This window comes from Choloepus didactylus, chromosome 16, assembly GCF_015220235.1.
Source record: "Choloepus didactylus isolate mChoDid1 chromosome 16, mChoDid1.pri, whole genome shotgun sequence".
NCBI classification, from domain to species: domain Eukaryota; kingdom Metazoa; phylum Chordata; class Mammalia; order Pilosa; family Megalonychidae; genus Choloepus; species Choloepus didactylus.
Window position 1 is genome coordinate 47,371,994 of NC_051322.1, and position 23,773 is coordinate 47,395,766.

Sequence of the window (23,773 nt, forward strand, 5' to 3'; positions counted from 1 at the left end):
TCTGACCCCTCAGTGCTCAACGTATTTCAGTGGCTTCCCTGGGTTCCTAATAGCATGGGCCCTAAAATTCTTAAGGTGACCTCTATGCACCCAGCTGCTGTCCATCTCTCACCCATGTCTTATGCTATTATCCACTAGTTCGCTGTACTCCAAGCGTGTTAGGCTCCTTTCAGCACCTCAAACGTATCGTGCTCTCACTTCAGAGTTTTTATGTGCACTGTTCCTTCTCCTGATTCCTCCATCTCAGCCTCAGCTCTAATGCTGCATACTTACAGAAGCCTTCCCAGACTCTAGGTCTAAAGCAGTTGCCCCTTTTCAAGTTCCTGTGGCTCCCTTTACCTTTTCTCCGTAACACTTGCTGCAATACTCACTATACAATTATTTGAGTAATTTATTTTTTCCCTACTAGAGATATGATCTGTTTTCTCCAGCACTGGATACCCAGCACCTAGCAGCCAGAGGAGGCACTCAGTAAATATTTACAAATAAATGAAAGAACTGTGCAGTTTTCTCTAATTTAAGGCCATAAAAAGACATTTTTAAGAAAACATTTTGCACCATTTACGCTTTTGATAAATGATCAGGCACATATGGGAAAATTTAGGCATTTTCTGAGTTTATGGTCAACATTCTTTTATTATTGTTAAACTGTCCATTAAACATGGTTAATTAACTGATGACGTCCTATCTTCTGCTACTTATCTAATATTTATTAAAATCTTGGCTTGGTTGGTATTAAATGTTGTTTTATCATTCATTTTAAATATCCCTTATATGTAGTAACTTCTGGTTTTGTTTTGATCTGGAATGTATTGTGTCACGCAAGATCCAGGAAAAAATAAGAGGATTGCAGTGATTCTGTAGAATAAAAAATGCAGAATGAGAAATTAAGGCCACCCAGCCTGGAAATGTAAACTGGGAAACAAATACCCACTATTGTGCTAGGCGTTGCCAAGAAAAGGGTTAAAAAAAAACTCCTGGCAACAGGTGCTGAACACTAAAATCAAGCAAATGTGGGCAGATAGTAAGAGGGCCCAGCTGACTGTGAAGCTTAAACTAAGGGGATGAAGAGGAGAGGCGAGCGTCTTAGAAATCTACTCCTGACTTTGGCTGATCATGAATCCAAAGTAGATGCTTACAGGTATCTTCATTTCATTGTTATATATTTTTTGGCCAAAGTTTTTTATGCATAAATACCTCATATTCTCTATTGATAGTTTGATGATAAAATGGAAAATTCAGACACATCCTTTGTAGAGAAAAGTTAAGTAATAGGTCATTTAGGTAACCTTCCATTTAAGGAAAAACGTTACTTCTTTTACAAGTGTTATGAATTCTCATTTGTTTCAGAAATTTCCTTCAGTAAATCACCTACTTGGAAAAGGTTAAATTGAATTAAATGAGAAAGAAGCTATAAACAATTTAAATATCTGAAAAGAGAAAGGGAAAAAGGGGAAAACTAGGAAGCAATTAAAGTAAGTTATGCTTACTCTCAGATGTTCTTGAGAAACTAATATTAGATATCAGAAACTAAATAATTTAGGGGCCCTCTGGGAAAGACTATGGTGTTGGTATTTATTGGTTCCGCAGTAATGAGCAGCATAAATAACTCATCTTTCCCTTTCCTCAAACACCAAACCTGAAGAAAGACAATCCCAACGGCCCAGAGTTCAGGACTTGCTGGTTCTGGGCTGAAAGGTCCATCAGCAACCATTAGACTGACATTTGTTATCAATGAGACGCTGCTGAACTGTTGTTCCAAGGCTGTTGCTGTAAAACCATAGTGCATTGTAGTTTGTTGGAGGTTAGTAGCACTTGTTAATTTGATCAAGGCTGAAGTTTACGGAGGATAAAGTAAACAATGCAAACTGCAGACACCATCAGTTTCCTATGGTCAGTGAAGTGTAGTCTGTTCCATTTACACTTCACAACAACATCTGATGGGCTTTGTCAGTGCTGCACAGAGTAATTAAACCTGAAATCAATAGCAGGCATTTGTCATGTTTACAGCCACTCTTTCTGCTGGGTTAAACTCATCAGTTTAGTGCCGTTCTGTTTTACTGCAGAGACACGCTCCATTATTTCTTCAGGTACAGTTGAGATATTCAGTTACATGCCCAATAGTTTGAATACGACATTAAGATTAAAAGAGACAGGCAAATGGACAGTTTTTGTAATTTATTTGCTGATTTCCTTAACCGGTGTTGGATTTCCACTTCCTTCAACCTTTTAATAAAACCCTTTGTGGTCTGAGATAATATATTCCCTTAGCTCCCAAACTGGCAAGAAGTCTCAACTCAAATTTGATAGTATTTGACACTAACTATGACTATACACAAGGATTGCTGACATCTTTTCATTTGATAAAAGTGAGGTAAGTTTCAGATTCAGAATTGTTGCTTTATTTGGAAAAAAAATAGTTGTTTTCATTTTCATTTTTAATAACATATTCTTCAGAAATTTTCTTTTATGTCATTTTTAAAAACTCCATTCTTGGTTTTTTTGTTCCTTTTGCTATTCTTTTTCTTCAATTTCTTAATCTTTTAAATGATGAGGTTAGAGCATGCTGCTTTTAACAGTAAGAGAGTTTGTAGTTCAATGATAAACTTGAATTTGTTATACAAATTTGAAGGAAGCTGAAAAACATGCCTTATTCTAGACTGTTTTGGTCATTTAATAATAACCCTCAGATTTTATGAAAATCATTTTAAGTGTCTTAATTCTCCACATAGTCCTCCTACTGTCTTGGTACACCCAAGATTGCTATAAGTATGAATCCTATTGTCAATTAGTAGGTTATATACTATGAAACTATAGTACTTTTATGCTTGTTGTATTAGCAGCATTTTAATATTTTAATACACTACCCTCCCTCTTAAATGTGTTTATTGAGATTATATCTAAGTGGATTTATGTATTTTTAATTCTAACTGAGGATAATGAAATTAAATTTACTATGCTAATCTTCATCTTCAAACAGTTAAAGAAATTACCTTTCTTGGATTGGAAATGACTTAAAGTTTCTATGTGCCAAATTGTTACATGTTCTAGTCATTTAAGCGGCATTCAAAATCTTTTTAGAAATCCCTATTTTTGGTAACACAGTTGCCAAAAATCATGAATATGTATTAATCACAGAAGTTTAACAAATAGTCTTTTAACAAATTATTTTCAAATACAGCAGTTAAAATGGGATGGTTGTTATTTCCTTCAAGCTGTGTTGTAGTGACATTCAAGGGTTGTGTACATGTGGCAAAGCCCAGAGAGGCTATGTCTTTATGCCTTTGGGTTGGACATGGAATGGCCTAAGGCCCTGTTATTTCATTCCTAGGTCTTGGCTATTTTTATCAGATATATCGTGAAATCCTACATCATAGGTGCCAATCTCTGTCTCATTGTTCATAATTCAACAATTTCAAAATCAGTCATACATCTCAGAAGAGGGAATGAAGTACCGAGACCTTGTCTTGATCAGTAATTTTCTAATACCTTTATGAAATCAGTGTATTTTCCACCAACATATTTGGCTCAAATTTTGTAAATTATTTTTCCAGAGGATATAATTTGTTATCAAAAATTTTAAGTAAGAATTGAATTAAAATTCTGCACAAATGTAGCAATTAAAAAAATAATACTTCCTGGACATAATTCTGATAATGGTTTGGAAAGTTTTGTTCTACTCATCAAGAAAAAATTTTAATGTAAATTACAGTGGATGTGCTTACTTGAGCATTCTGTCAACAACAATAAAGATAAAAATTAGGAATTATACCCAAAATAATGCTTAAAATTGAAATGGCACCTTGTGTTTTTATGGCTAAATTTATAGAGGCTGGTATACTTATTTGGGTTTACAGGGCTTCTGCTCTTCTGAAATGAAGGTTACATCACATATCCCTTTGGAAACAGTCAAGTGTGCTTCACACTGCTAAATGTTAAAACCACGAGATTGGTGGCCTATACTGGACCTACCACAACATTTGTAATAAGTGGAAAAAACGGTAAAACAAAAAAAAAAACAAAAAAAAAAACTTTTAATACATGCATTTTTATTCTTTGTTTCTGTTAACCTAAAATGGAAGTCATTACCACAGATGTGTGTATGAGAAATTTAATTAAGAGTATGATAGATGGTTCGAAGGACTATTTCATAGAACATTGAGACTCACCTGAAAAAAGTTAGTAAAACCACCTGAAAAACTTCAGAATAATAAGATGATAAGGCTTGTTCAGGATCTAAACAAATGCCAGTAATTATTTCTAGTTGCTCAGAGTGGGTCCACTCAAATTCTGTGGGTCAATAACAGACTCCAGAAATGAGTTAACTATGGAAATTATAGTTCAACTCTAGTTACATTATTGCCCATTTATTGTCTTTGGCTATTCGTGTTTAATTCCTTAGAAGAATATGATCTGACTACGGGGGAATGGAAGGCTATCTTTGTATAGCTTCTCTAGGGGTGGAAATATGAGAGATTTTTATTTTCTTTTATGTTCTTGCCTGTACTTAGATGACCTCATTTTAATAGTAAAGCATTATACGTGTTATAAAGGCAAAATAAAAAATAAATGTAATCAAAAACATGGAAATGCTGCACCAATAATTTCAAAGACATCATACATTTTGTCTCTTCACAAGGTCAGGTGTCAACATTTCTGGTCTTTAATTCCAACCCCAGGACAGCAGTTAATCAACATAAAGTGTTCTTGTGAAGCCCATGCCCATGCAAGAGACCTCTCCAGATTTAATCAATTTCCATTTCAGTTATCCCAGGGAGCAGTCAGTCTTAGGCATTCTTAGCCAAAATAGCAAAATTTATATAGTATTTTCAAGTATACAGGATGAATTTATATTTATTTTTCTTATCTGATCCTCACATTCAGAGGTAATGGTGAAATATAGAAGACATTAAGTGAAGCTTAGAGAAGTTAAATGATTTTCCCAGGGTTATGATGTCTTTAGTGGCAGAGCCTATCCTCAAGCCTGGGTTTTTCAATTCTGATCACTACAATATTTTGCTACAATCCAAAAGAGCCAGCAGTAGAAAGAATTCTAAGATGGCGTCTGTGTTAGGGTTGAAACAGAACAGAAACAGTAGGATATCCATTTTTATCTATCTATCTGTCTGTCATCTACTTATATATATATGGTTGTTTGTTTGTTTGTATATTACAAGGAATTGACATGCTATTGAGTAAGTCTGAAATTTATAGGGCAGTTGGTCAGGAAGCGAAGATCATAGGCCAGTTGGAATCCATGGCACAAACTAAAGCTGTTGTACACAGGTGGCATTTCTCCCTCCCACCCCTCACCTCTCTCAGCCCTGCTGGTAAGGCATTCCAATTGATTAAGTCAGACCTGCTAACATTATCTAGGATAATTTCCCCTATATAAAGTCAACTGATTAAGGAATTTAATCACATTTGCAAAATCCATTCACAGAGATACCCAAATTAGTGTTTGATTAAACTCCTGGGGAAGGTAGCCTACCAAAATTGACACAACAAAAAAGCCATCACAGTCTACCCGTTGTAAACTTGGAACCCATTCACACCTCCTTGAACTATCCTTAATCTCCAAGACAGAAACAGTCTGATTTCATGGTATAACATGTATCATGGGCACGGTACAACTACCTCACATACAACTACAGGCGCATGATACAACATGGGCATGATACAACTACCTCACATACAACAAAACCACTAACCCTTACCTCAGAAGAGTAGGGTGATTTCATTCTTCTCTTGATATCGTATAACTTAATTCCTATAATATGAAGTTATCATGTTAAATGATTAGAGGGTAAGAGAAGGAAAAACAAAAGTATTTGGTTAGTATATATACATAAACACCCAAACATATGTCAAAATAAAGAAGATACTCATAACAATTACAGTTCTTATTTCTGCAGCTGGTCACATAGTCTTAGTATTGATAATTACCTTCTTCCACTACCCTTTTCATATTCCTTTTGTCTTCAGCAAGCACTATAGCTCTTTGTGGCTCTGTGTCTGAAGAGGTGACCCAAACCTTCATTCCTGAAGAAAGTGAGCAATTAGCAGTCCTACCTGAATTGAGTTGTTGTAGCTATCCAATGACTTAAATCATAGGATTTGGGAGTACTAAGAGGTGCCCTAGAGGATCTTCTGGATTCCAAACATATTTCTTATGATCCTCCTTGAGCAGTAGCAACCCAATTCCCCCTTGGTAGTCAGAATCCATCAGTCACCCTGGCCAGTACAGTAATCCCCATCTTTGCCTGTTGATTCAAAGGCATGAGGGGCCAAAAGTAGCCAGGTGGCAGTCTCAACTTCTAGTCCAGTGGAATAACTGATATGTTTGCTAGTGGAAGATTCCTCCATTTGGATCTAAGGCCTATAGACCAACAGAGCCTAAGGTGGGGATAGAGAGCAATAATTTTGCTAGTGGATCACTAAGGGTAATAGGAAGTGGAGCTCCTGTACCCATAAATCCTGGCTATGGTAGAAATAGTACCATATATTGGACACTAATTTAGAGCATATGCAGCTCCTGAAAAACCTTTCTCCAACTAATCTTTCAGCATTCTACCTTTGTATCAAGTAGTTGCTTCAGGTTGATGGATAACATGGTAAGACCAATGAATTCCATGAGCCTGGATCCATTGCCACATTTCATTTGTTGGGAAGAGAGTTCCTTGGTCAAAAAGCAATTCAGAATACTGTGAGTAGATAAGGCATTCTGTAAGTCCTCAGATGTCAGAGGGGGTTTATCCTAATGACTAGGGTGATTGATTCCAATTACGAAGGGGGGACTGGTTGCTACTACCACAATAGGGGTAATGAGGTATATGTCTGGAATACAGGATATCCTTTAAAGCATCTCTTAGTACTACCATGGTCATGATTAAAATCAATAGACAACGACAATAATCCAATTCAGTCAGGACTGCTAGTGGCCCAGACCCTGCAAGATTGAAGATTTGGGTAATCCTGTCATGCAAAGAACCATGACCAGCTGAGGTGCTTTGCAGACAAGGAGGACAAATTCAGAGTAATTTTCTAACCCATACAAAGCATTGGGAATGGTACCATATTGGAGGCACAATGTTGGTCTCTACTGCTGACAGATTAAGCGTTCAGAAGTGGCTGTAGCCAGTTCGGCCTTGGTAAATGACAGCTGATGTTGTTTAACCCATGCATAGTCTCCACCCCGTTAATCTCTACATCATGCCCACTATGTGCAAGAACCGATTGGACAATGACAGTAGTGGCTGAGGAAAGAGGCTAACTCAAAATCCACTGGATAGGTCATCCTATCCACTTGATTTTTAAAATCTTCCTCTGCTGAGATTGCCTTTTGATGAGCATTCATATGGAGCACCAATATCTTCACTGTCTGTACCATTTGGAGAGCTCTATCTACTTATCTCTTCCTCAGACCTCCTTTTCATCAATTTTCCAGTCATTTTCCTTCTAAAACCATGAATATGCGGCCGAATCATTGGCCATTAACTTATTAATAGATATAGACTCATAACTCTGGCCATTTCTCCTTCCAGGGAACATAAGCAACTAGGTACACTAATCAAAAGAAGTTCTGCCCACCAGGAGAAATTTCCTTCACCACTGTCCTTCATAGCTGTCCCAGAATGGGCTGTAATTCTACAGGTGTCCACCTTTGTTGGTGCCTACATATCATACAGAACTGTTTGTAAATGAAGGCTGAGTTTTCTTTCTCTGTCATCTAATTATAGGGAACTCCAGATGAGACCATGGGTGTGAACTAAGAAAGAGAAGAAATTCTACCAGTGGACAACAGCTTCAGCCCATGCCCATGGTTTCTAGTATGCCTGTAATCTTCCCTTCCTGACTGTGGATTTTGGACTTGCTTAGCCAGCCCCCCCAATTGTGTATGGCAATTACTTATAATACATCATATATACATGTGTGTATATGTATGTTTGTATGTATGTTTATAAAGATGTACATACACACACATTCTACTGGTTCTGCTTCTCTCTTTGAACCCAAGATTCCTACCACCTGGTGTACACACACCTTTTCCCCATTATTCAATTAAGCACTAATTTTGGTGCTTCCGTGAAGGAATTTTGCAGATGTAATCAAGGTCTCAAATCAGTTGACTTTAAGAAAAGAAGATTAACCTAGGTGAGCCTGACCTATTTAAATGAACTCTTAAAAGGAACTGGGCTCTTCCTGATGAAAGAAATTCAAAGTAAGTGGTTTTTACATGAAATTTTCTTTTGCTGGTTTGAGACTGAAGGGGGCCACAAGGAATGGACCCAAGAGTGCCTCTAGGAGCTGAGAGCAATGCCTGGCCTACAGCTAGCAAGGAAATGAGGAATTCAGTCATATAATGACAACGAAATACATTCAGCCAATAACTTGAGCGAACAGGGAAATGGATATTTCCCTAGTTGAGTCTCCAAATGAGAACTCAGTCTAGCCAATACTTGAGAATAAGACTCTGAGCAGAGAACCCAGTGAAGCCATGTCTGGATTTCTGACCTTCATAAATGTGAGATAATAAATGGGTGCTGTTTTAAGTGCCTAAATTGTGGTAATTTGCTACACAATTCAAAGCTAATACAGAGCCACTCCCTTAACTTATTCATTTCTACAAGATTAATTCAGATCTTAGACTTCTCCACTAGTCTTTGGATCCTTGGTTTTCCTTCCAAAGCAGAAGTTCTAATGCAGAATTATACTGGAGTAGATTTGGCCACCACCGTTGTGACCCTAATCTCCATAATTTCCCCAAAGCCACTTAAGGTAATTTGAAATATAGAATGTTAAAGCCACTTCTGTAGCAGCTCAGTTTTGCAGGCACTCCCTAGCTTGGGAATCTGCATGTCAAACCCGAGGTTAATGACTCACAAATCCTAATAGCTGGGAAGACAGACCCAAATGTGGTAATTCCTCTATCAGAAAATCTTAGGAAAATTCTGTGGTAATATTTTCTATTTAAAAACTTTGAGTTGGAAAATTGTCTCAAATTTTATTTAACACTTCTTTAGTCAAAATAAATTTATGCAAGTATTAATATTCATCTATTTTGCAATAATGCAGCCATTGTTTATACTGTGACTACTACTTAGACTGTACTTATCCTGAAGAAGAGCCCTTAGCAGATTCCTTTTAGAGGGAGATAAAATGTATTTGGTCCTATATGGAACCAGTGACCCCTTGAAAGTACATACAAGTGCAGCAGGAACACATTTGGGGTTTATAATGAACTGTGAAGAGAATACTAGCAATGTAGTGCTTATGTAGATTAAAAAAAAAAAAAAGGCCAATTACACAAGTGTAGCCTTATAGGGATATATATGGAGAGAAATATAATCTTTTTCCAGTGACTACCAAAGTTTTATTTAGTATTCCATTGTAGGCTCTATGTCTTAAGAAAAATATCAAGATTTTGTAAGTTTTTCAAAAAATATTATGATGATTAAAGTTTGAAAAACAGGAGCTTTAAAACTTGGTAATACTGTTATTTCTAGGGGGAGGAGTTATCTTTAAATAAAACTTTATAAATAAAATCTGGACATAGTACATTTCAGTAAAGAACATTTTATAAAATTCTTAGAACTATATTGAAACTGATATTTTTATAATGATATTTAATGCTTTTTTGGACCATAAGTACAATATCAGATTATGGAAAGGCTGGGACTAAGACAATAAAAAGTACCAGTGACTGAGACAAATTGGAAATATAATACGTCAACAGCATTTAAATTATTAAAATAAACAAACAAACCTGAAGCCCTGTTCCATTTGACCTACATACTTCCAAGTCTGTGGTTCAGGATTTGGTAGAAGACAGTTGATCATGACTAAAGAGCTGTTTGCCTCATACTCTGCTTTTAGATTTTCTGAGGTCTCCTTTAACTTATGAACAGACCAATAAGTATGAGTTATTAACCATTAATTAATGTCTTGTTAACCATCATATGGTTGTTAGGCATTTCTAAATTCATCATGTAAAACCTCCACTGCAGTGTTCTCACTTGCTGGACTTTCATTCCACCAGCCCCAGGGCTCCCTGTACTCTCGGGTTTCCACATGGAGATTTGAGCCTCCAGAGTCCTTCCTGGGTCACATTGTCAGGGCAAATGGAAATCTTGTTCTGCAGACATTATCTGAGATCTGCCCCTTCCTCCCTCTTCCTTCTCCTCACCTCATCTAGTAGAAGATAGACAGGACCCTCCAGTCCTTTTGTCATGCAGGTTTACATCTTTCTGGTCTGGCCTAAAAGTAAACTGGTCTCTTCATTTGGGATTTGGGCAGCAAAGGTGGGGATGGGAGAGGAGCTCTCATAGAATGTCATTTACCAAACTCATTTCTTTTTGTCAATATCTCATGTTAGTTCAAAGTCCATGAGCATCCAGTTTATATTTTTTTCCCACAGAAACTGCCAAATATTGTCTGTTTTGATGTTTGTTTTTGTTTTATCTCAAGTGGAATAAACCAAAATTTTATTTTTTTAATTTTTCATATTCCACCTGACATCTGTAATAACATTTGATCACTAGCCTGGGAAGAATTTGAATCAATGGCATTAAAATGAAGAATTCAGTATATCTTTAGCAAGCCATTGAATTTAACTTTTATATAGATATAGATAGTTTGATTGATAGAACCACACAATTTCTATAATTTAGCTAAGTAGTGTTCCTTGCATGCAGTCCAGTAGCGTCTCAAACAGTAGCCTGTGCCAGATGTTTCTGGGGGAGTAAAACATATAATGTATGTAATTTTGCAAATCAACACAATAGGTAGACATTTCTTTCTCACCCCAGCTGGTGATCAGTTTATGCCCTGAAGCTGAGATTTATCACCCTTGTAATTTTAGCCTAAACAGAGCAATTGCAAATGCTCTTCCTTTGCTATTATTTTAATTAGTGATGAAGACCTTGCCGAGATACTGAATTTCAGGGTAACGAATTTCATCTGGGTAAGATATCTAGTAGGTAGTTGTGATAGTTTAAGATAGCTAATATCTACATAAATTATTTTCTTATTATTTTAAAATTTCTTTTTCATTTAGGATTATTAGCCCAGCTTTTTCTAAAATTATTTAAGAAATGCCATGCCTTTTACAAGTCATGAAGTACAACAAAAGAAACATACACATTTTTACTTCAAAGGTAAATGGTTTTTAACATCTCAAGGGTTACTGATTTTTTTTTTCATTTTTATGTTTCATGTTAATGTTGTTTAATGGCATTATATTATATCCATCACAGAGCTCTAACAAAAAATAAAGAGAATAGTAATTCACTAATTGGGAATATTCTGTCATTTAAATGTGCATCTCTATTGTTGACAACTTTTTATCTGAATAGAATATTCCCATTAATGTGAAAAGGTACCACATCTTCATGGAGAAAAATCTTGGAGATATGGGAAAGCACAAAGAAAACAAAAATTTCCTGCACCCTACTTTTCACTTTCTGGAAATATCCATTATTGTTCCCCTCTGTCCCCCAACCTTTATGCAGTTCTTGTCATGAGTACATGTTTATACATTATGAGTTCAAAACCACTGATTTATCATTACATTTAGGCATTTGCCTTCTAGATCCTGTAGGAAGTAAAAAGTGGAATTAAAAACCTTAAATACACTACTGCCAGCACTTATATTTACCCATGTTGTTACCCTCACTGGAGATCTTTATTTCTTCATGTGGCTTTTTTTTTTTTCTCCAAGATTGTCTTCATTACTCATCTTCCTATTCACTGCATAAAGGGGGTGGCAGTCACAAGGTTTTTACAATCACATGTTCACAAGATAAAAGCTATATAGTTATGCAATCTTTACCAAAGATTAGGGTTACTAGATTATAGTTCAACAATTTCAAGTATTTCCTTCTGGCTACTCTAATAGACTAGAAACTAAAAAGAAATGTCTATATAATGTGTTAGTCATCATAATAATTTATTAATCCTAACTTTTCCTTTACAACTCTTCCCTCTCCTTTGATATTCTCTCAATCTTTGGAGATATCTGGGCAATGACCATTCTGATTCTTCATGCTATAAAGGGGTGTCAACATTACAGGGTAGAGGAATGAAACTGTTGGATATTCTTGGAGAGACTGATACCTCTGGGTTTCAGGGTTTATCTGGCATAGGAAGAACTTGGAGGCTTTACATTTCTGAAAAAAATAAACTTAAGTAAAACTTTTATAGTCTTAGGGTATTCTTTAGGGTCTTCAGGAATACTGTTGATTGTGCTTGGCATACTGTGGCAAACTGGAATATCTTGCTGAAGCTTACATAAAAGTAACCTTCAGAAGGACCTCTCAACTCTATTTGAATGTCTTAGCCACTGAAACATTATTTTGTTTCATTTCTTTTCTCCCTTTTGGTCAAGAAGGCATACTCAATCCCACAAGGCTGGGTTCAGGTTCATCCCCAGGAGTCATGTCCCACATTGCCAGGGAGAATTATGCATCTGGGAGTCATGTTCCATGTAGGAAGGAGGGGTAGTGAGTTTATTTGCATTTGTCAAATAAGAGCCCACATCTGAGCAACAAAAGAGGTTCTCTAGGGGTGACTCTTAGGCATAATTATAAGTAGGTTTAGCTTCTCCTTTGCAGGAATAAGTTTCATAAGGGCAAGCCTCAATATGGAGGGCTTGGTTTACTACATTTGGAGTTTCTAATGTTTGAGAGAATATCAGGAGTTCCCCAGGTGGGGAAGTTTAATAGTTCCACATTTTTTCTCCTGTCTTTCAAAGGACTTTGCAAATACTCTTCTATTATCTGCCCCAAATACTCTGGAATGTATCAGGGTATTACATTAACCTATACAGAATAACAAGGTCTCGTCCTCTATTCTAGGTTCCATGTATTTAGGTTGTTTAAATAAACTGACCAGACAGGCAAAATTAGATAGTATGCTATAGAGAATTTAAATTTTGGACAAAATAAACATCTCTTTCTTTGGTCTTACACACATGTTGAAATTCTAACATGCAGAAAATATTGTAGACCATACAATGTTTGTTGTTTTGTTTCTGGCTTATTTCACTCAACATAATGTCCTCAAGGTTCCTTCACCTCATTGCATACCTCACAACTTCATTCCTTTCTGTAGCCATGCAATATTCCATTGTATGGATACACCACAGTTTTCCCTTCTCATCAGTTGATGTACCCTTGGGCCACCTCCATCCATTGTCAATCATGAATAATGCTGCCATAAACACCAGTGTGTAAATGTCTATTCATATCCCTGCTTTCAGTTCTTCTGGGCATATACCTAGTAACGGGATTGCCAGGTAACATCGCACCTCCAGACACAGCTTCTTGAGAAACTTCCAAACTGCCTTCCAGAGGGACTGTACAATTCCACTTCCCCACCAATAGTGAATAGGTATACCTCTTTCTCCAACTGTATCCAGCACTTGTAGTTTTCTGTTTATTTGAAAAAAAAAAAAAAAAGTTTTATTCACACACCATACAATCCATCCTAAGTACACAATCAATTCCAACTAGTATAATCACATACTTATGCATTCACCACCACAATCTATATGAGAACATTCCCCTTTCTTCCAAAATAAATAAGGAAAAAAAAAAAGAAAGGAAAAAAGTCCCATACCTTCCCTTATATCCCCCTCTAATTTACATTTAGCTTTGGAGTATTGCCTTTCTTACAATTAATGAAAGAATATTCCAGTGTTACTTTTAACTATAGACCTTAGTTTGCATTAATTGTATTTTCCAACATATTCCCATTTTTAACACCTTGTGACATACATTGTTCTTATTAATGTAAAAACTTTCTTATATTTGTACAATTAACCAACATCATTGTCCACTCGAGGTTTTTCTAAGTTGTATATTCCCAGTTTTTATCCTCTAGTGTGTCTTCTGGTGACATACATGACTCTACCCTTACTGTCTTCAACCATACTCACATTCAGCTTTGTTAATTACACTTACGGTATTGGCTACCATCACACAGTATTGTGCTATCCATTTCCAAACCTTTACAATCAACCTTGTTGAACATTCTGTACTCCTTAAACATTGATTGCCCAATCTCTGCCCTCTTTCTATTTCCTGCAACCTGTACTCTCCAATTTAACTCTCAAGAGTTTGCTTATTATAGTTAGCACATATTAGTGAGACCATAGAGTATTTGTCCTTTTGTTTCTGGCTTATTTTGTTCAACATAATGTCCTTAAGGTTCATCCACATTGTTGCATGCATCACGACTTATTTCCTTCTTACAGCTGCATAATGTTCCTTTGTATATGTGTACCACAGTTTGTTTATCCGCTCTTCAGTTGATGAACATTTGGGCTGTTTCCATCTATTGGCAATCGTGAATAATGCTGCTATAAACATCAGTGTGCAAATGTCTGTGTCCCTGCCTTCAGTCCTTCCAAGTATATACCTAGTAATCAGATTGTTGGATCATATGGCATTCTATACTTAGCTTTCAGAGAAACTGCCAAACTGCCTTCCAGAGTGGCTTCACCATTCTGTATTCCTACCAACAGTGAATAACTGTACCTATTTCTCAATATCCTCTCCAGCATTTGTAATTTTCTGTTTTTTTTTTGTTTGTTTGTTTGTTTTTCCTGATAATGGCCATTCCAGTAGGTATGAGATGATATCTCATTGGGGTTTTGATTTGCATTTCCCCAATACCTAGTGAGGTTGAGCATCTTTTCATATGCTTTTGAGCCATTTGTATTGCCTCTTCAGAAAAGTGTCTATCCATGTTTTTTGCCCATATTTTAATTGGGTTGTCTCTTTCTTGCTGAGCTGTAGGGTCACTTTGTATATTCTGGCTATTAAACCCTTATCAGATATGTGGTTTCCAAATTGTCTCCCATTGAAAAGGCTGCCTTCTTACTTTCTTGACAAAGTCCTTTGACACACAAATGTATTCAATTTGAGGCAATCCCATTTATCTGTTTCTTCTTTCATTGCTTGTGCTTTGGGTGTAAGTTCTAGGAAATCACATCCTATGACAAGACCTTTAAGATATTTCCCTAAATTTTCTTCTAAAAGTTTTAAGGTCTTTGCTCTAATGTTTAGTTCTTTGATCCATTTTGAGTTCATTTTTGTATAAGGTGTGAGATAAGGTTCCTCATTCATTCTTTTGGATATGGATATCCAGTTTTCCAAGCACCACTTGTTGAAGAGGCTGCTTTGTCCCAGTTGAGTTGACTTGACTACCTTATCAAATATCAATTGTCTGCAGATGAGAGGGTCTATTTCTGAATGCACAATTCAATTCCATTGGTCAGTATATCTATCTTTATGCCAGTACCATGCTTTTTTGACCACTGTAGCTTTGTAATACGCTTTAAAGTCAGATAGTTTGAGACCTCTCACCAGTTTTCTTCTCAAGATGCTTTTAACTGTTTGGGACACCTTGCCCTTCCAAATAAATTTGATTATTGATTTTTCTATTTCTTCAAAGTAGGTTGTTGGGATTTTGATTGGTACTGCATTGAATCTATAAAACAAATTGCGTAGAATTGTTATCTTTACTATATACTTGAACACAGTATATGCTTCCATTTACATAAGTCTTGACTTCTTTTAGCAATCTTTTCTAGATTTATGTGTATAGGTCTTTTATATTCTTAGTTAAGTTTATTTCTAAATACTTGAATCTTTTATATGCTATTGTAAATGGAAGTATTTTTTATTTCCTCGGCAGCTTGCTCATTACTAGTATATAAAAACACTACTGATTTTTGCAGTTGATCTTGGGTCCTGACACTTTGCTGTACTCTTTTATTAGCTCTAGTAGCTTTACTTTAGATTTTGGGGGGATTTTTCTACATATAGGAGCATTATCATCTACAAACAGTGAAGTTTTTCTTTTTCCTTTCCAATTTGGATGCCTTTTATCTCTTTTTCTTGAGCAATTACTCTAGCTACAACTCTCAGCACAATATTGAATAACAATGGTGACAGTAGGCATCCTTCTCTTGTTCTAGATCTTAAAGGGAAAGCTTTCAGTCTCTCCCCATTGAGTATGATGTTAGCTGTGGGCTTTTCATATATTATTCCCTTTATCATGTTGAGGAAATTTCCTTCTATTCCTATCCTTTGAAGTGTTTTCATCACGAAAGGATGCTGAACTTTGTCAGATACCTTTTGACATCAATTGAGATGAGCATTTGTGTTTTTCCCTTTTAATTATTGATGTGATGAATTACATTAATTGATTTTATTGTGTTAAACCACCCTTGCATACCTGAAATAAAACCCACTTAATTATGTGCTGCTGGATTAAATTTACAAGTATTTTGTTGAGGATTTTTGCATCTATATTTATTAAAGAAATTAATTAAAGATTCTTTTCTTGTATCTTTGTCTTACTTTGGTTTTAAGGTGATGTTGGCTTCATAGAATGAGGTAGGTAGCTTTCCCTCCTCTTTAATTTTTTTTGAAATTTGAGCAGGATTGGTACTAATTCTTTTTTGAATGCTTGAGAGAATTCACATGTGAAGCCATCTGATCCTGGACCTTTCTTTCTTGGGAGGTTTTTGATGACTGATTCCATCTCTTTACTTGTGATTGGTTTATTGATGTCTTCTATTTCTTCTCATGTCAATGTTGGTTATTCATGCTTTTCTAGCAAATTGTCCATTTCATCTAAGTTGTCTAGTTTGTTAGCATATAGTTGCTCATAATATCCTCTCATTAACTCCTTTATTTCTATGGATCAATAGTTTTGCCCCCCTCCCATTTCTGCTTTTATTTATTTGCATACTTTCTCTTATTTTCTTTGTCTGCCTAGCTAAATGTCCATTGATTTTATTGATTTTCTCAAAGAACCAACTTCTGGTTTTGTTGATTCTCTCTGTTGTTTCATGTTCTCAATTTAATTTATTTCTGCTCTAATCTTTGTTATTTCTTTCCTTCTGTTTGCTTTGGAATTATTTTGCTATTCTTTCTGTAGTTCCTCCAGGTGAGCAGTTGAGTCCATGATTTTTTCTCTTTCTTATTTTTTAATATGGGCATTAGGGCAATAAATTTCCCTCTCAGCATTGCCTTCGCTGGATCCCATAAGTTTTGATATGTGTGATCTCATTTTACCGATTTCTCTTGTAATTTCTTCCTTGACCCATTGGTTGTTTAAGAGTATGTATTTTAGGCACTATGTATTTGTGAATCTTCCAGCACTCTGCCTGTTATTGATTTCCAACTCATTCCATTATGATCTGATAAAGTATTTTGTATAATTTCAACCTAGTGTTAGGCACACGAGCTTCCACAGTGTGGAAGAATTTACTTACAGTTCTGTGCTGCAATATATCAGTCTCTGCCCTTCCTGGCTGGTGCACGATGTGCACTTGGTCTCTGAATTCCCCAAAACAATTGTTCCAGGCAGTTTCTGGCTATTTACTAGCTGTTCTAGAGGACAGACTAAATCCTACGCTTCCCTACACCACCATCTTGACCCTCCTTCATGTGGCTTTTTTCAGGTTATTGATTTTTAACAGAATTTTTGCAAAATAATCCAATGTGTAGAAGAGTATAAAATGATTTTTTAAAGTGTAAGTTTTCAGGAAAACTAAATTTTATTTTAATTCATTGTGGTTTCCCCGAAGCAGACTTTTAATCTTGATCAAACATGAGTTTTCTTTTGTTGTTTGATATTTCACAGAAAAATCAAGAAATGTTCTGGTAGAGATGGATTTTTTGGATGCTTATTATAAGGAGACTCTTTCGTCAGTAATAATAATAATAATACTCCTGGTTTTTCTGAATACTCATCTCAAGTGTTCATCACAGTCAACTTTGGCCTGCAGTTTAGACTCATTTCATTTGTGGGTGAGCCTTTAAATTCGCATGGATTTCCTTTGATTTTTCATGTTTTCCCTTGGTGGAAAATGCAAGAATTCCACCATCCTTTTCTGTTTGTCCTGGCAATAAGTAGGTTATAGAATAATCACCAAAACAAGTGAAGCGATAATAATAGGGAAGATGTTTGGAGCCCAAGTGCTGATCTTGTTCCCCCAATTCATACAGTGAACCCAACATTAAAGCTAACTGGCTATGAAAGCTAACAAAGTGAAACTTATAGGAGATAGCCCGTGACTCTGAAGTTACATATCCTTCTGCTGAGCTGTTCACTTTATCTTTCTGGAACCCATAACCTGTCTCTGGAATTCCACTGTCAGGCTGTCTAATAAAAGAATAAGAAGTGATATCATTAGAAAACAAAAAAGGAAGATGACTCCAAAAAGTAATTTGTACCTATTTTTCTCAGAAGAAATCCAACTTTTGAGTGCATTAGCAACTCTAAATTGTACAAAATCAACTACTTTCTACTTTGAGTTTTATATCAGTCAATCTTTTGTGTTAGGTAGCACAAATTTCAAAATAAAGAGGAGAAATTTAAAATATGTGATTATCTACTGTGGTGGGCAGAGAATTTGGTTAGCAGTCCATTTGACCCATAGAGAAAGTTCTGGATATATACCAAGATGCTGCTTGCATTGATCTGAGATGTCTAATACAGATTGCTTAGGCAAGAGAGTTAATTTTAGGAAGCAATGTTTTGACTGAAATCATATAAAAATCATGATATTTTTTCTTTTCAAAATATAAGAAGGATCAGGTTTATTAATATCCACCTTAACTTTTAATATAAAATATATAGTATCTGCAATAATTTATGAAAGCAGAATAAATACTTTGATATGTTTAAAATAACAGTATGGTTAAGATTTATATTTGAAACTTTTTTCTTTGACACTTTTGGTACACAGATAGCTTTAGGAGAAAAATCAGTAAGGAAACTCCACCCTAACCCAGAAGTAAAAGTAAACAGAAATATTGGAAAGAAAATTCCAAGTTGTCTTATTATTTTATTAAATAGAACTCTGATGTGCTATATAGTAATAATTTACCATTTTATTTTTATATTCACAATCCTTTTTTAGAGTTTATTACTAATTTTCAGTTCTATGCAGTCATGTTATCTTTATAAGCAACATGTTAGGTAGGTGGGGCAGATGTTATATCCTCATGAATGGAGGATGATAGGAACACACAGCTAGTACACAAAAGACCTTGAGACCTATTATTCCCATATGCTTCACTGTTGTCCTCAAATTAATTGTTTTTAATTAAATTTTGTTGAGCTATACTCACATACCCCACAGTCATCCACAAGTACAATCATTTGTTCACAGTACCATCATATAGTTGTTCATTCATGAACACAATCAATTTTTGAACATTTTCATTACTCCAAAAAATAAAAACAATAAGAATAAAGAACATCCAAAACATCCCATTCCCCCATCCCCCCATTATTCATTTAATTTTTGTTTCAATTTTTCTGCTCATCTGTCCATACACTAGATAAAGGAACTGGGAGCCTCAGGGTTTTCACAATCACACAGTCACACTGTGTAAGCTACATAGTTACACAATTGTCTTCAAATATCAAGGCTACTGGGTTGCATTTTAACAGTTTCAGGTATTTCCTTCTAGCTATTCCAATACACTAAAACTAAAAAGGGATATTTATATATCACGTAAGAATAACTTCCAGAATGACCTCTCACCTCTATTTGAAATCTCTCAGCCACTGAAACTTTATTTTGTTTCATTTCTCTTCCCACTTTTGGTCAAGAAGACTTTCTCAATTCCATAAGTCCAGGTCTAGGTTCATTCCTGGGAGTCATGTCCCATGTTTCCAGGGAGATTTATACCCCTGGGAGTCATGTCCCATTTAGGGGTGAGGGTGCTGAATTTACCTGCAGAGTTGGCTTAGAGAGAGACCACATCAGAGCAACAAAAGAGGTTTTCTGGATGTGACACTTGGGCACAATTATAAGTAGGTTTAGCCTCTCCTTTGCAGTAACAAGTTTCATAAGGGCAAGCCCCAAGATTGAGGGCTCAGCCTTCTAAATTGGTAGTCCCCAATGCTTGTGAGAATATCTGTAATTCCCCAGGTGGGGAAGTTTAATATTTCCGCATTTCCCCCTGTCCCTCAGGGGGGGCTTTGCAAATAAATTTTTAATCTCTGCCCACATTACTTTGGGAAATTTCTGGGTCTCACACTAACCTGTACAAACCAACCAGATCTCATTCCCTATTAAAAGTTCTATTAATTATGGTGTTTGAGTAAACTGATCATACAAGTTCAATTGACTGGTGTGCTACAGAAAATATAGATATTGCACCAAATGGACATAACTTCCTTTGGTCTCACACAGAATTTGAAGTTTTAAAACATGGTCAATATTGTCCTTTAGCCTTTAGTCTGACTTGCCTTAATCCTAACCTGATCCACTTCATTTGCATCTCTAATTGAATTCTGAACTCTTTTTCATCTGTTTTAACAATTGGTGTGTGGGATAATAGTGACATGCATAGCTGCCAGACTCTAGTGCTGAGTCCCAGGCATCACACAGATACTCAAAACAGACCAGGGTATACACAAAGAGCTGAGCATCTCAGAATTTAGAGATAACTATTACAACTCAGGAATAGATATGACCGCTGTAAGAGCTTACAATCTAGAGACCATTACAATAAGCCTTTCCCTGATAACCTGTGCTCTAAGACTCAATTCTCAGAGTTTGCACATTATAGTTAGTCCATTTTAGTGAGGCATTATAGTGTTTCTCTTTTTGTTCCTGGCTTATTTCACTTTAAATGTTGTCCTTACATTCCATTCAACAAGTTGCATGCCTCACCACTTCATTCCTTCTTGCAGCTGCTCAGTATTCTACTGTATGCATACACCACAGTTCACCATTCTGTTCATCAGTTGATGTACCCTTTGGCCACCTGTATTCATTGCAAATCGTGAATACTACTGCCATAAGCACCAGTTTGCAAATGTCCGTTTGTATCCCTGCTCTCAGTTCTTTCAAGTATATACCCAATAATGAGGTTGCAGGATCTTATGGAAACCACATACTTTGCTTCTTGTGGAGCCACCACACTGCCCTCCAGATGGGCTGCACCATTCTACTTCCCAACCAACACTGAATACATCCCTTTCTCCACATTTTCTCCAGCACTTGTATCCCTTTGTTTATTTTTCCCCTGCAATTTTATAGAGATATACTCACACACCATACAGTCACCCATATTGTACAATCAATTGTTCACAGTAATATATATTTTTGCATTCATCACCACAATCAGCCCTTGAACACATTCATTACTCCAAAACAATTAAAATAAGAATAATTAAAAGGATAAGAGAAAACATAAAAATACAATACAATAGAATACAAGACAATAAAAAGGTCAGACATCACCACCACCACCAAGAATCCCATAGCTCTCCCTTATTTCCCCCTCTTATAGATATTGAGCTCTGGTATATTGCCTTTGTTACAGTTAATGGAGGCATATTACGATGTCACTATTAACTTCATACTCTAGTTTTCCTTGATTATATTTTCCCCAATACCATCCTATTCTCAACACCTTGCAAAGTTGACATTCATTTGTTCTCCCAGATGTAAAAACATTTTTATATTTGTACCCTTAATCACCATCATTGACCACTCTATATTTCACTAAGTTATACAATCCCAGTCTTTATCTTCTATCTTTCCTTCTAGGGTCATACATAACCCTAGCATTCCTCTTTCAACTTTGCTCACAGTCATCTTTGTTCAGTGAACTTATAATATTGTGCTACCATCACACAGTATGGTGCTATCCATTTCTGGATCTATAAAATCAACCCTATTGAACATCCTGTATTCCTTCAGCATCAAATGCCTGATCTCTACCCTCTGTCTGTCTCCTGGTAACCTGTGTTCTCAGGTTTAACTCTCAAAGTTTGCTCATTTATGTTAGTTCATATTAGTGAAACCATACAGTATTTGCCCCTTTTTTTCTGGCTAATTTTACTCAATGTAATGTCCTCAGGGTTCATCCACATTGTTAAATGCTCTATGAATTTATTCTGTCTTACAGCTGAGTAATATTACATCATCTGTATACACCACAGTTTGTTTTTCCACTTTTCCATTGAGGACATTTGGGCTGCTCCCATCTCTTGGCAATCATATACCTAGTAATGGAATTGCTGGGTCATATGGCAATTCTATACTTAGCTTCTTGTGGAACCACCACACTGTCTTTCAGAGTGACTGCACCATTCTACATTCCCACCAACAGTGAATAAGTGTGCCTCTTTCTCCACATCCTCTCCAGCACTTGTAATTTTCTGTTTTTTTTTTTTTTTTTTTTCATAATGGCCATTCTAGTAGGGTGAGATGATACCTCATTATGGTTTTGATTTGCATTTCCCTAACAGCCAGTGAAGTCGAGCATGTTTTCATATGTTTTTGAGCCATTTGTGTTTCCTCTTCAGAAAAGTATCTACCCATTTTTAAATAGGGTGGTTTGTCTTTTTGTTGTTGAGTTGTAGGATCTCTTTATATATTCTGGAAATTAAACCCTTATTTGATATGTGGTTTCCAAATATTGTCTCCCATTGCCTAGTCTGCCTTTTTACTTTTCTGATGAAGTCCTTTGATGTACAAAAGTGTTTAATTTTTAGGAGATCCCATTTATCTATTTCTTCTTCCATTGCTCATGCTTCAGGTGTAAGGTGTAGAAAACCACCTCCTATCACATGATCTTTAAGATATTTCCCTACATTTTCTTCTAAAAGTTTTATGGTCTTAGCTCTAATGTTTAATTCTTTGCTTCATTTTGAGTTAATTTTCGTATAAGGTGTGAGATGGGGTTCCTCTTTCATTCCTTTGGATATGGATACCCAGTTCTCCAAATGCCATTTATTGAAGAGGCTTTTCTGTCCCAGATATGATGGTTTGACTGCCTTATCAAAGATAAATTGTCTGTAGATGAGAGGATCTATTTCTGAACACCCAATTTGATTCCATTGGTCAGTATATCTTTATGCCAGTACCATGCTGTTTTGGCCACTGTAGTTTTGTAATATGCTTCAAAGTCAGGTATTGTGAGACCTCCCACTTTATTTCTCTTTCTCAATATTTTTGGCTTTTCAGGACACATTGCCCTTCCAAATAAATTTAGTTATTGGCTTTTCTATTTCTGCAAAGTAAGTTTTTTGGGTTTTACTTGGTATTGCATTGAATGTATAAATAAATTTAGGTAGAATTGACATCTTAACTATATTTAGTCTTCCAATCCGTGAACAAGGTATGTTCTTCCAATTTTTTAGGTCCTGTTTAATTTCTTTTATCAATTTCTTGTAGTTTTCTTTGGATGGGTCTTTTGTGGCCTTCATTAAGTTTATTCCCAAATACTTGATTCTTTTGGTTGTTATTGTAGACGGAATTTATTCTTGATTTCCTCCTCCTGTTGCTCATTACTGGTGTATAAAAATACTACTGATTTTTGCATGTTGATCTTGTACCCTGCAACTAGGCTGTATTCATTGATTAGTTCTAACAGTTCTACTGTAGATTTTTTCAGATTTTCTACATATAGGATCATGTCATCTGCAAACAGTGGAAGTTTTATTACTTCTTCTCCAACTTAGATGCTTTTTATTTCTTTTTCTTGCCTAATGCTCTAGCTAGAATTTCCAGCACAGTATTGATTAACAATGGTGACTGTGGGCATCCTTGTCTTTCTCCTGATCTTAGAGGGAAAGCTTTCAGTCTTTCCGCATTGAGTATGATGTTAGCTGTAGGTTTTACCTATATTGCCTTTATCATATTGAATAAGGTCCCTTCTATTCCTATCCTTTTGAGTGGTTTCATCAAGAAAGTATGTTGAATTTTTTCAAATGCCTTTTCTGTATG

At 35.9% G+C, this 23,773-nt stretch overlaps 1 protein-coding gene across 2 annotated transcripts in view; it reads left to right on the top strand.

The window, feature by feature from the left end:
- CCDC178 (coiled-coil domain containing 178) overlaps nt 1-23,773 on the top strand; it is a 513,958-nt gene that overhangs the window by 298,693 nt on the left and 191,492 nt on the right. Inside the window, exon 19 of one of the 2 annotated variants that reach the window (XM_037806202.1) lies at nt 7,740-7,816. The exons of the other annotated variant lie outside the window; for it this stretch is intronic. Coding sequence (XP_037662130.1) covers nt 7,740-7,772 — 33 coding nt within the window. The 3' untranslated portion in view covers nt 7,773-7,816. Of the gene's footprint in view, nt 1-7,739; nt 7,817-23,773 lie in introns of those variants that run through there. 2 annotated transcript variants of the gene reach the window in all.